General features: G+C 37.8%; 1 protein-coding gene across 1 annotated transcript in view; it reads right to left on the reverse strand.

Moving 5' to 3' along the window:
- Nucleotides 1–14,127, reverse strand: part of RFT1 (RFT1 homolog) — a 47,996-nt gene that overhangs the window by 32,221 nt on the left and 1,648 nt on the right. The window contains exons 4-13 of the mRNA XM_051811428.1: nucleotides 12,556–12,745; nucleotides 11,900–12,001; nucleotides 10,778–10,912; nucleotides 9,812–9,890; nucleotides 9,517–9,567; nucleotides 8,731–8,861; nucleotides 7,758–7,902; nucleotides 7,182–7,287; nucleotides 5,919–6,168; nucleotides 4,848–5,037 (exon numbers count right to left, since the gene is read on the reverse strand). Coding sequence (XP_051667388.1) covers nucleotides 4,873–5,037; nucleotides 5,919–6,168; nucleotides 7,182–7,287; nucleotides 7,758–7,902; nucleotides 8,731–8,861; nucleotides 9,517–9,567; nucleotides 9,812–9,890; nucleotides 10,778–10,912; nucleotides 11,900–12,001; nucleotides 12,556–12,745 — 1,354 coding nt within the window. The 3' untranslated portion in view covers nucleotides 4,848–4,872. The remainder of the gene's footprint in view (nucleotides 1–4,847; nucleotides 5,038–5,918; nucleotides 6,169–7,181; nucleotides 7,288–7,757; nucleotides 7,903–8,730; nucleotides 8,862–9,516; nucleotides 9,568–9,811; nucleotides 9,891–10,777; nucleotides 10,913–11,899; nucleotides 12,002–12,555; nucleotides 12,746–14,127) is intronic.

Genomic DNA, 14,127 nt, shown 5'->3' on the forward strand with positions numbered 1-14,127 from the left:
GAGTTGGTTATGAATGAAACCAACATATGAATGAAACAGTAACCAGAAAAAAAAAATAAAAAACAAGGAATTGAAGATATTCCCAAGTGACCACAAGGCACTTTCTCACAGACAGTGCAAGACTGTGCCTTGGCTGCTCTCAGAAACACAAACACATCGCTTTGGAACAGCATCAGTGTGCTGTTCTGCACTCACCCCTCTCCCAGGAGGCTGTAAGAGTCTGAAATCTTCCTGTATTCAAGAACATGAAGAACTAAACTAAACCTTGCAATCTTCTCCCAAGCTCTGTCACCCCTTCCCGTTTTAGAGCAGCCTCTCCAAAGTGTTTCTCAAGGAACAAAACATGATTCTTGTTTACTAGTGGATTACAACTACTCATACACCTTATCTGTGTTTAAGGACTGCTATTTCTCCCAGGTTTTTTTTTTCTTCTTGGCACAGCTTTCATTATTAAGTGGGTCACAGATATAGCACATCTGTTTTCTTGGTTACATTCCTTTCCACTGTCTCAGATCAGTGGGATGGCACAGAGCTCTGGAACTAAGTGACACTGAACACAGATTATCTGTAAACCACAAAACCCGGCCAGTAAATCAACACACAGAGCTCTGCCAGAGGCTCACTTACCACAGCTAAACAGGAAGTCTGACAAAGCAAAAACCAGAGCTGTTTTACCTTTCCCCACGACTATAAGAAGAAAATCCTCCCTTGGCTGCCCACAGAAGCTCACACTGATCACACTGGGTGAACAACTCCTCCCCCATGGCAGCTGTGCAGCTACAGACACCCCAACTGAGAAGGGCTCATTCCTCCTTCTACATCACAGCAAGGCAGTGCATGAGCCACAGCTCAGATCCACAAACAAGGAGAACAAACATCTTTCCATGGAAGCAATCCAAACTGCAGTGGAGATAAGCACTTCCTATCAGTGTTTTCCTTAGAACCCCCAGCTGCCAACGCTTTTGAGCAAACCTGCACTCAGCTTCCATGGCCCAGCTGTACATCAGATGTGCAGAGCTCCAAACCTCATTTTCAGCTCATAATGAAAACAAATTCCATTTCCACAGCACTATCAGAATGCAGATGAGTTATGCATTTTGTGCTGAACAAAACCATTACATCTCAGCAGATCCATTGATGCACTGACAGGGTTCAAAAAGCCTCAGATCCTCTCTTTGCATTATCTTTAAGGTAATTAAACTGCAAGGGAAAAAAAAAAAGTATGACGTTCAAACAGCAAAAATATGAAGTCCACAAAAAGAATTTCACAGTTTAGATAGGAACACTATCCAGAAACCAGGGAATTAAGACCAGCTGACCTCAAGGTACTCACACTCCTAATCCTTCATACCCACTAAGAATCAACATTCCTTTTGGATGCCAAATTGTGGTTAACATTCAAGCTTACATTTATTACTTTTGTGCCTGCTAAAGCATTAAGGTAGAACTTTAACTCCTAATTTCTTTTCCTAAAGAGGTGCTCCCCCTGCCCTACTTCTTTACAAATAAAACATTTACCATACTAGAAAAAAAAAATATTTGAACAATTGGTTAATTGGTTAGTTCCCAACAGTAGCACTGCCAGTCACAGTCCAATTCCACTAACAAACTTCATTAAATATCAGATTTATTCCTGGCCATTGAAACAGTTTTTATCACAACAATGCATTGTAAAGGCAAACAAAGGCACTTAGTGATTCTAATCCATACAAACAAACATTTTGACAGAAACAAAGAGGAAAAGAGTGACTATAATGATGCCACTTCTTACAAAACTAGCACAGCATATTTCATCTGTGTGTTTGCTCATGTGTGTGTGTGTTAGGAAACGGTGTGTAGGTTTAGGCTGATAAATGAATTTATACATAAAATATCCTAGAAAATACAAACCAAGCATCAGCAACCAAAGACACAACTAAAACTCCAATAATCCACAAGTGGAAGACAAAAACAAAATGTAAAGGAAATAAATTTTATTTGGTGTTACCTTATTATATGACCATTATATTTTACAGTTTTTTGGAAGTCACTCGTCCAACCAGTAAGAAAAACACATCACAAACCATAGAGTCATCACTTTTTCTACAAAGAAAACTTTTTAATTCTCCTTCAGCTTGAACTAAAAGACTTCAGAACACTGCAAAACAGTTTCATGAAATTTTAGACATTTGTGCCTTAAACAGACTAACAGAACTATGAACAAAAGGGAAACATGGTCAAGTTCAATCTCAGCTTTGTCCCTGAGTCTGACAGTTTACTGCTTTACCAATAAAGCAATTAACAGCTGTCACATTAAGGCTCACACAGATAAATAAGAAACCAGGAGACAGCTTCATGGGGCTCTACTTCCCGACTCTCCTTGCAGTTTCCTGCCACATAAAATATATTAAAAATAAAACATCCCACATCACAAAACCCAGTCAACCATTACTGAACTGCTTACAGATGATGCTCAAATGAGGAATGGGTCCTTAATTTGCAAGTGAGCAATCATTAAGCCACCTTAAATGTCTTCCTGATTCACATGAAATTGCACTCATTTGAGATGCAAGAGACGCTTGTAAGCCCTTCCAATAGGAAATAAAACAAATTGCTTTAAAAATCTAACTTGTCTTTAAATGCATACAATGCATTTATGTTAAAAAAAAGATTTATGAGACTAGACAGCCCTTTGAACAGTGAGATCTCACATCACCCTAGTTATGATACTGTAAGTAGCAGAAGTACTATCAGTGTCCAGCTGGACTGTAGGACTAGACAAGGCAGTAGGAATTCAAGCTCATTTTGCATGAAAAGTTCTTCAATCTCCAAAGCACTTCAAGTGCAGGGCTATACAAAATATCTCCTTCCAAGCAGTTACAAAAATTCACTGTACAGACTGAATTATTTCCACAGTAAGGTCCCAAAGACATACCCTAAAAAACAGTCCATAGGTTCAATTGTCTTGATTTTTTTGTACTATGAAGGAGTAAAGAAAAAGAAACTGAACAATTTATAATAAAGCAGTTTAAACCCTCTTGCAACATATGGAGCTATACTTCAAAACAAAGTCCATATCTGACAGAAAGGAGAAAAAAAGCTGCAAGACCACTCAGAAGAGAAAAATTTAAAAGGCAAAGAACCACCAAACTCAATTAACAGGACAGAATAACGTAGAGTTTGTTTTATTTTGATGGATTTTATAACAGCTTTAGAAGAATCAGCAAGTCTCTACCTACTCCCTTCCAGCCAGGCAACAGAGACACTGCCCTTAGCTGAGGATGTGCACCTTTCCCTCCCACTCTTACATTTTGGCTCCTCTGGGATCATTTTTCAATCACCAAATTCCCACACTGAGTTTCTTTGGCAATATTTTCCAAGTGGGAATTACCAGAGTTGAGAAAATATTCCTGATTAGCAAGCTGAAGGCCCCGATACCAGAAAGCCTTTCACCCTGAGCACTGTGGTCACCTGCATGAACTCCACAGTGTCATTACAGTGATTTATTATTTTTAAGCAGAGGATCTGCAGAGTTGCTACATAATTAAACTAAAAGCTTTCACCTGTACACGTCTGAGTAGACATTTTTCACCGTTTGACACTTTTTGGGCCGTCCAAACACTGCAGAGGGAACACTGATCATTATAAACCTGCCCCTTCTACATTCTGAAGCTGCCAAATTCTGATCTTAGAGCAGCAATAAAATACACCATTACTAAACCTAAACCAGCAGCCTAAAATCAAATTTTGCAACTGTTGAATGCCCAAGTTTTCAACAATTCAAACAAAAATCAACCTGAAGGTTAAGACTGAACAAGATGTGAGGAAAATGTTGCAAGGAAAAGTATTTTCTACCCAATAAAGAAAGCCTAAATATTCATAAACCCTTGTAAAAAATCTTAATAAATATATTTAACATTCAGATTTTTTTACAAAAATAATAATAAAACAATAAAACAAATAAACAAATAAACAATAAAACAAAATAATTTTTATTAAGACATGTGTTCATGCTGGCCTTTAAAATCTCAGACAAAACCAAAAAACAATGGAACGAAAGAAGAAAGTTTTATGATTAACCTTCTGGAACTTCAGCATTAGTGTGATTGTACTTAACACCTCCTACAAGACACTGCTCAAACCCTCTTTCTCCTTTCAGCTGAGGCTTCAGAGTATTTTTGACAAGTTAATCAATGCCCTCAGAAATGAGGGATATGCTGAGTGCAATAATCCCCCAGAGCCAGCACGGACACACGCTGTGCATTCCACTGATTCACTTGTAAACGTCAGGACTTTCTGGTCCCTGCCTTACACTACAAAACACTGACAACTCAATCTCCCTGCACCACACTGTGTCCTGCTCCAGCAACACTCACATTGCTTTTGGTCCTTGTCCCAGTGTTTTCCTCAGCTTTTGTTTTGTTTAATGGGGTTTAGTGTGGGGTTTTTTGGGTTTTGTTTTGGTCAGATCATTTTCTCACCAGTTAAGCAGCCCCTCCATGCCAAATAAGGGCATTCTTAAGTACACCTTATGATATAAACCACGTCATGCCTTCACACACACACTCCCCACTGGCAGGAACAGGAGCTCTCTACGTGAAGTCTGTCAGCCAGGTTATGTCAGAAGGTGCATCTTAGATCTTCATTCATTACCCATGAGGCTGTTTGAAGAAAAGCTTGGAAAATAATAGTGAATAAAGAGAAAATTACTCATCTCTCTTTCACTATACTGATCAGTTCAGAAGACAAAATAATATTCAATCTTCTACATTGCCACTCCAATATCAGTGCTTCCAAACACGTATGGAAACCTTTTTCCCATACAGATCTTATGGAAAAAAATACATCCCTTTACTGCAAGCACATACAAGAACTGTTCTGCACAGGAGCATGTCATGTTCCTTTCTTCAAATACCGGGAGAGGAACTGGCTTCTCACAAAGTGGATCAGCTTGGTCTCTGTGCAGAACATCGTCACAACGGTTGCTGCAAAGCACAGAGAGCCCACACCGACATGGATCAGCCTTGCCATCCACCCCTTATCACAGCAGAAGAACACCTGCAACACAGGAAACAAGCAATTGCAGGAAAACCAGTCAGCACAAAATAAATTTACTGCCTCAGTAAAAAATAAGGCCCAACACCTCCCTTGATCAGGCTACGCCACCGTCACGGTGAGTGTGGATTGGCCACATGCACTGACCCTACAGTAAAGTCACCTTTAGGAGGCACAACACTTGCTTTCTCTTAAGAAAATTCTGTCAACAAAAAATAAGCATTCAGTAGATATCTGTTAAATGATAAAAAGTAAAAGCTCCTACTATCTGGCATGCAGAAAAATCGTTAATCGAGATGATATGACAACTCTGTGGTTCTATCATGCAGTTCTGCTACTTTGCAGCACCATATTAGGCTATTTTCTAACAAAACTGGAAATCTCCCATGCCAAAATATAAAGCTCTCCCTTCTCAGGCATAATGGATTTTCAAGCTGTCAAATTTTTGCACATTGAAAAGCTACCATCTCTGTAATACTTTGTCTATGCAATTACCATCTTGTAGTCTGAATAAATGTGATAAATGTGCTCTAAGGAATTTTTGTTTCTGTTCTGGTTTTGGTTGTTTATCACTTTTTTACTACAGAATTTTTAATAGGCTTTTTTTTGTGCTACTGCAAAAGTTCAGTTACTAATAACTAAGGACACATTTACCTACAGACAGCAGAAATGTTTTAAAATTTATTTCACTTGTCAGACACACCTTGTACAGGTGGCAGAGATAACTTTGTATCCAAGATTAAATCTCTTAATATAATATCTTGCCTTGCTTGCAATGGAAACCTTCTGGCCTACCCTTTTTTCTTAATGTTTTCCTCTGCCTGTGGACACAAAAGTCATTTGACACTCACATTCACAGCGAAAGGGAAGAGAAAGATGCTCACCTCTGAGAAACCAGTGATGACTCCACTGATGATATAAACCAGCACCAAAAAGGGAGAGGGAAGCAAACCTGTCAGAGGCCTGTAAGTGCTTTCCTTGAAGTAATCATAGATGTAGTGGGTGCTGTGAGCGATTCGAATGCCCATGTTAAAGCAGTTGGCAAGGATGAAGCCTATGCTGCCATGCCAGTGGGTCAGGAAATAAGAGATGCACAGGAATATGAAGGACAGGGCCAGCATAACAAAATTGTACCTAGGTTAAAACAAACAAACAAACAAAAAAAGAAACAATTTAGCATTGCCTAAAGTTACAGCATTCCTTTACTGATGATCTTTTATTTTCTACAATAAGGAACAGAATTTCTCTTATCTTCTAGAGGAGAAGATAAATTTGAGAAGTGAGATGTTAAAAGACATACCTGAAAGAACGGAAAATGCACCAAACAAATTAAACCAAGAACTTCATTATGTGAAGGAAATTCTATTTCACTAATCAGCTGAACACATTTCAGAAAGCAAAATTTAGTAACCATCATTAGTAATGTAAAAACCTGTGGATTTTTTTGCTACTTTATTTTAGGAATGTATTAAAGACAATAAATGCTCAACAACATAAAAATGGCACTTTATTTAGTTTTTGCTCCAAACAATGGCTTGGAAAACAAGTTCACATTTTAAAGGGATCATGAAAGCAGCCCTTGCAAAGTCAAAAAAGATCCTACTTTGGTTGTGGAAAATAGACCTCACTGAAATTAATTTGGAAGGGCCACATCAGGGACAGCCTGAACACAGAACCAAGAAATAATCCCAGCTGGAAGGGATCTCAGGAGGTCATCTAATCCAACCTCCTACAAAGTACATAAACCACAGAATTCACATCCACAATTTAGACCACTCCCAAGTGTATATACAGTAACTGTACATGAAAAGTTCTAATAGTTGCAAAGTTCTAAAAAGTCAAATAGTTGTTTTAAAAAGTATAGCTTCCAGCTCATCTGTACAGAAAACACACACTTAAATTACTTTCCCAGTTAGTGATTGACTGAAAGCTAATTTAACAACCTGCATTTCTTAATTTCTGACCTTTTTACCCAAACATTTTAACATTTGCCAAAGGTTCTACATCTAAATCTACATGTAGACAGCCTAACCAGGAGTTGCTTTTCAGTGGGGCAGGATATTATCATGCTGATTTCAAAAGCACCAATTTCTTTATCAGGTCAGCACAAATAAATTAACAGGAATATTCTGGGGACAGTTTCCTACCTGTCCACCTCTTCTTTGCACATCAAAGCAGATGTGAAACATTCTGTTACACCATTGACAGCAAGAAAGAGGACATATAATGAATAACACCGGAGGAGATCTGGACCTAAAAAACACGTCACAAAGATAAACAGATAAATTCCTTGACCATTATGTAGTTTAGTGATATTTAAAAAAAAAGTATTATTGTTTCTGTGCTAAAAATATTAATTCTTTGGGTCCCATTTGTTGTATGGGGTTTTTCTGTTTTAAACAGCTGAAGTCAGCAATTGTACATCATGGCTTAGTAAAATAATCCTTTAAATGCTGTTTTTCAACAATGTGATATTGTAAGAGGGTAGAGCCCCAAGTTTCATAATACTTCATTAGAGGTCCTCAGCATATTTTAGTTTAAGGGACTACTTGTTAAAGACAGTCTTACAAAGGCACAAATTCTGGATTTCAATGAGCTTAGTCACAGATTTCAATAGGAATTTTACAGGAAAAAAAATCTGCTGATTTACCAAAAAATTCATAATAGCTGCAGTTTCTCTTTTTAAAGGAATGGCTTTTTTTGCCAGCTCTATAAATCTTTACCTGTTCCTGAACTGAGCATTGAGCCTCCATAAATATCCAGAGCCAGCTGAGAATAGGCATAGCCAAAAACAGTGATGGTAAGGCCAATCAGGAGCACAAGTTTCAACAGCAATTCCAATACATTTGCAGCCATAGCAACATCATCCTGAAAAAAAATGCAGCCACTGACATGAACCAGAATCAATGTCATGGTCATCTTCACACAGAAATGCTGCTTCACAGAAAAAATGAATTAGTTTGCACGGTGTAAAAAGGTGTGAAACTTATCCTTGGTTATTGAATTACCCACACAGATGGTGTTAACTTGGAACGTTTTTTTAATATATTTATTATCCCATTGTTTTTCCAGATTAAATATCAGATACATTGGATATAAAATATACACATATATATACCTCTCTTAGCCCACCAATGACCTGAAGCAAAGGACTGTACTGTGTGCTGATGTGCAAGTAGCAGGATTACCACAGGACTGATCAGGAAAATTAGTCTGTGCAGCAAAGCTCTTGTTCATTAATTCTCCATATACAATCCAAAAGTGCAAGAAAAATACAAATATTTCCTTCCCAAAATCGCACTCTCCAGAAACACTACTTAACAGTTTTTGATATTTTCAAGTATATCAAGAATTTATTTAATAGAAACAGTATGATTTCATTATTTAAATAATGGAAATACACAGTACAGCAGGCTTTACATCACAGAGTTTGGAGGAGAGGATGTTCACTTCATTGGCACAAGGCAATACTACATCACTGCATATTTTAATTTCTATTTCATTAGCATTTTACCTATTCTCTTGTCTTTTTTTGGTCCAGCCTCACTTGACATTTTTGTTCTCCACTTGAACTTTTCAATTTTAACAGCCTCAACACTCAAATTCAAACACACATTTCTGTCACACTTTTGTGATGCAACTTATCTGTAACAAGAATCAAGCATTTGACATGTAATCAATCCCAAATAAACTCACCTGCTTCTGATCCTTTACAGCCTTCCCTCTTTCCAACACTTTAGCAAAAAAGACATAAAAACTCTCCTCAATAGGCGAAAAGATAAACCTGGCCACCAGTGAACCAAGATTATTCACGATATCATATACACCTTGAAAACAAAAATAGCAGCAATCCTTAATTTTTAGATGCATTTTAATTCCAAGTCTTTAATAACAACATGAATTCTAATTTAACATCTCCACTAAACAAAGAGAAAATAAATGGACTTCAGTGCAACACTGTAGCAGTGTTTTCTAAAGATTCTGACAGTCACAGCACCACAGCTCAAAATTGCAAGGCTGGCTCATAGATGGCAAAGGAGGACAAAAGCATCAGCTGCCTATGTAAATCTAATAACAGCACCAAACCAGGCTGAAAATCCTTATTCCTTACTGTAGAGGAATTAGGAGGATCCTGATAAATTCACTGAATGAGAACAGGAAGATAAGGATTTATGGATACAGAAGAAGAGAATGATATGTATCTAATGAAAGTTATCCAAGTCTACAGCAGGGAGCTTGGAACTAGATGATCTTTAAGGTCCCTTCCAACCCAGGCCATTCTATGTTTCTGTGATCTTAAATCAAATTCTTTTCTCTATCTACATCAATCATTCTCTGAAATGTATCTCAAAAGTCACAAAGGCTTTGAAATATTCCCAGGTTTTCAAATTATCTTCAAATACTTTAAGTCATTTCCAGAACCATCTTCAGAGCAGTGACCAAGAAAACTCTGCCACCATTCCACAGCACCATCACACTCACCCTGATCTCCAAAATTTAACACGTTCAAAAAAGTCATCACATATCGTTCACCTGTAAGTTCAAAAACAAAACACTTGAGAACAAGTCCCTAAATATTTCCCAATACTTCTTCTGGTATTTCCAATAGTAAGTATTTAAGAGACTAAGTCAAATGGAACCTGGTTCATTTGGTTGGTGACAATCTCTGACAGTCTCTTGCCTCCCCCCACCCCACCAGGCTTTCTGAAGCTCTAAGTCCATTTTGTAAGGAGTGTTCACAAGCCCTTCCCCACCATGATTACATGGAAAGCCTCACCCTCTGTCAAAATCTGTTTCAAGAAGGATTGTTTGAAGAAACTCCAGGTCAAACGTGCTTCCTTCCAGTTAACAAAGGTCTGCAAAAAAAGAACTGAAACGTAATAAACGTGACTGAACCTACAGAGTAGAAACAGAAAATACAAAGCCAGTGCAATACTCCAGGTAAGCTCTAACTGGAGTGATGATGAAACCCACTGTGAGACAGTTTCTAACAATCTCAAATATTATTGAAAATATTGCTAAATTCAAGGACCAACATCACTCTGGTCTGGTAAAAACTTATTCCCTTGCTGAAAAGTACTGTTGTTGCAGATAAAGTACTCAAAAAAGCTTTCAACAGAAAATAGTAATTAGAGACCAGAAAAAGCCACATCTATGCTGTTTAGCATGCCAGTATAACTTCACCTTCACTGCAGGTATAAATTGCTAACTGCTCTTCAAACTGTCCCCATAAGTCTTGCATCCAAGAACCACCTTTATCTTTTCCATCTGTAAATCTTTTCAAAACGTTGCCTCCCTTGCTGCAGCTTTTCATTCTTCCTTTGCCTCATTTTTGTCTGAGAGAGATTTGAGAACCTGTAGGATGCTGTGTAGCACCATGGTTATGTGGTCAAAGTACCAAAATCCATGGTAAAATGGTTCTGGCTTCTTTCCTGCCTCAGGTCCAGCAATACCCTGCACAGTGCAGATGTTCTGTCTCCAGTTCACGTTTTTTAAATATCTTTGCACAAACCAAGTCAGCAACAACAAACTCTTTGCTGTTATGAGCTTATTTTTCTAACAAGGATTCTACTAATACAAACTACAAACAGGACTTTTATGTAATTTTTTTTCTTTAACCTGCCATATCTTCTACAGTGCAGAAATATTCCCCAAATCAGTCAATTAACTCTGCTGTCTCAAACTAATTTTCAAAACAAAAGATTTTTAAGGGAGGGAAATCAAGAAAAACTGTGCAACCTACCTCATCTTCCACAAAGTTAGGTAACAGAGCTTTCACTCTAGCAACTGGAAATGACTTTTTTGTTGCTTCAGGTGATCCCAAAAACATCACAAAATAAGTTACATAGCACATTACCAGAACAGTGGCATATAAAAGCTGGAAAGATTGGGAAGGAGAGACAAAAAACAAAGAGTGATATAAAATTAACTTACAAATGTAGATTTACATGCTAGAATTACATAGTAGTTGCAAATTTAGTGGAAAGAAAATATAAGTAGTTCTTATTCCTGTCAAATATTAAACTAGGTAAAGATTTTAACACCTCTCAAGAATGCTATTGATCTCTCTTTTTTTTAAAACTGTAGGTTATCATAGTCCTTTGCTAACTTTCATGTCTTATTTAGCATTTTGAGAATGATTATTTAAAATCCAATTACAAAGCAATTATTCACTCAACCAAAAATCAAACTGACAGAGTAGCTACTGCCTACATCTCTTACTTTATAGAATCATTTCCATCTTCCATCAGTTATGAGGCACCTACTACAGCCACTGCAAAAAGTGAACAAAATTAAAAATAACCTGCTGTCCACATCTGCAGTGGATCACATTTTTATTTCTAGGTGAACTGACAGCATACAGGCCACAACTCTATTTTTCAGGTGCCAATATCTCCCTTCTTCACTGTAGTAAAGAAAAAATTTTAACCTGAATATATTGCACACGATTAGCACCTCCTGATAAGGTGATACAGGTTGGTGGTACAGGCTGATAAAGTTGCACATGATTAGTCTTCTACAGGGTAGAATCCAAAGTCTAATAATTCTGAAGCCAGATGGGGAACAGAGTCTTCAGGCATTAGAAGGTGTAACTCATTAAGAAAAAGAGTCCACATAAAGCTTACACAGAATAACAGAACTTTATGTGCAAAATGTGCCTTCACAGGCAGAAGGTCCTTCCTTGTACCTCCATTAAACTGCTCAAGGCACCAAGTCAATACCAAGTATCAGGAAAATACTAAATACAGGTGCTAAATCCTAAACCTCCCAGGAGCTTTTTCCCCTCAGCTTCCCAAAGTTCTTTAACAGGCTAAATGTCAAAGGCAAATAAAAATTCAGGTGAGTGAACACGCAGAAAACTTACCTGAGCCAAGGCAAAAATGTAAAGGCCCCACTGAGGATAAAGGATTACTAAAGTAACTGTCAAAATGCATTTTGATACCACTGAAAGGCTTTCAGCAATTACCTTCAAGAAAGAGAAAAGGGAGAAGAGTTATTTTTTGCCATGTACACAACTTTAGAATACATTAGTTTAACACATAGAATTTATGTAGCAATGTAAGACTTTTAAAGTCAGTGTGACTTTATCACAGAGTTTCTTCCTGCTGAGCTGGCCAGCTTAAATCGTAATTTCTCTGTAAATTTTCTATTCTTCCATTTCACAGCTCCTCCATTGCACTTTCTCAGTCCTTTGTATGGGATAGAAGGGAGAAATCTTTGCCTGAGACTATCCTCAATTGCTACATTCCACAGTTTTATACCAACAATCAATTGAAATGCAGACTTGTGGAAGCACTGTGCCTCTCACAATTAAAACTTGTGATTAAGCATTTAATGATCTCAAATGTGATAATTTCTAAATAAACCAACTTGCTTGCTTGAATGGTTACAAATCTCTATGTTACAACCATGCCATACAGTACTAAACAGGACACATAGGGGGGTTTTATATGCTTGAATATAAAAAGATCTATGTTCTTTTCTACAGAAAGAAAATTCCCCCCATGTACTTTTACTAACCTTGAGTCTCACAAACAAATGAGCTTGTGCTAAAACCCAGCATGGTTCTCCCAGAAGTTCAATGATTGCAGAAAGACCAAATGCCACCACACCAGCCTGATAATGAGGAACCACAGAAGGATCAGGGACTTCGAGCAAGTGTAGCCAGACTAAGCCCAAGAAAACAGACCAAAAAACACCAAGAGGGACTCTAAAAAGGTAACATAAAAACTAATTAATACAAATGTTACTTCAGCAGGGAAAAAAAACCCAAAGAAAACTAGATCAGTGTTACATATGCTCACAATAATTAAAAAAAAAAAGACCCCAATGAATTAATTTCTGTTATTACTATACCTAGAATGCATTCTTTTTTGTTGTAATGAACATCTTTATGTCACTCTTTACAACATTTTTCTCACTTGTCTATTTTCTACTTAAGGTAAAATATCTGCATTCTTGTGCCCTAGGACCAAACAGTTCTGACATCCCACATCAGCCTGCAGAACACCACAAATTCTCACTGCTGCAAATGTACAGTCTGTGTTTACCAGGGGTCTGTCAGACAAGCTTTGATGGATCTTGCTCTAACAGATAAAGATGCCACCACTCCAATTGCTAATTTCACTCTTCCAGAAATCAATGATTCTCCAGAGAACAACACCAGAGCGAGCATGAGGAAATGCCTGTGTGCCCCTCAGGTGTGCCAACTCACTGTGCTCTGCTCAGAGCCACCTCCATCAGGAGTGCAGCTGAAAAACCAGGCCAGGCACAGGAGAGCAGACATGCATTCCCTTCTGCTGACACTGCTTCAGGAACACAAAGCTTCTGGCAGAGTGAACAAAGTTTTACATCACTGGAGCAAGATCTATTTGACCCTCACATTATCAGACCCCCTAAGGTACTTGACATCGAGCTCCTAAGACATATTTCAGATGCTTCATGAAAGCTGCTTTTCATTTGAAGTTATGCTTCTCTACAAAGAAAAATTTAAATAAAAAAAAGATGCATACAGTTAATGTTATTTCTGTCATTTAAAGCTCATTTAAAAGGCTGTCACACAGCTGAAAGTTGAGTATAATACAGTTAAGAGAACAGAATTATTGCATTTTAAATATTAGTATTAAACCTATCCCCCCTGAAGGGGACAATCTCTCTTCATTATACCTGGATGCAGATGACCATAAATAACTCCTCACTTCTGGGCCAGAGCCAATTAATAGTTGGGTGGTTCCAGGAAAACTCATTAGGGTGCCCTAATGTATGTACTATTTTATCATGCAAGGGTAGTCTCCCACTGTATCAAGCAAGTAAATTTACTTCCCCACCCACTTAATTGTGTCTGCACAGCAGCTACAGCTGACAGAGGGAAAGAGCAGAGGAAGAGAGAATGTATCCAGGAGCCAGAAGAGAGAAATAAGTCATAAAATCCATTTTGCTGCAATGTGTGATTACACACTCTGGCTGCAGCATCACGTGGACTTTAAGCTGTTCTGCTATAAACAGCTGAAAGCAGTTGTTCTACTTCCTCCCTGTTTTTTAATTCCAACGACTCTTTCTTTCACCTTTTCACACCTCTCCTACCCAAATATT

Source organism: Manacus candei, unplaced genomic scaffold (genome assembly GCF_025592945.1).
Source record: "Manacus candei isolate 608988 ecotype Guabito, Panama unplaced genomic scaffold, ASM2559294v1 h1tg000082l, whole genome shotgun sequence".
Classification (NCBI taxonomy): domain Eukaryota; kingdom Metazoa; phylum Chordata; class Aves; order Passeriformes; family Pipridae; genus Manacus; species Manacus candei.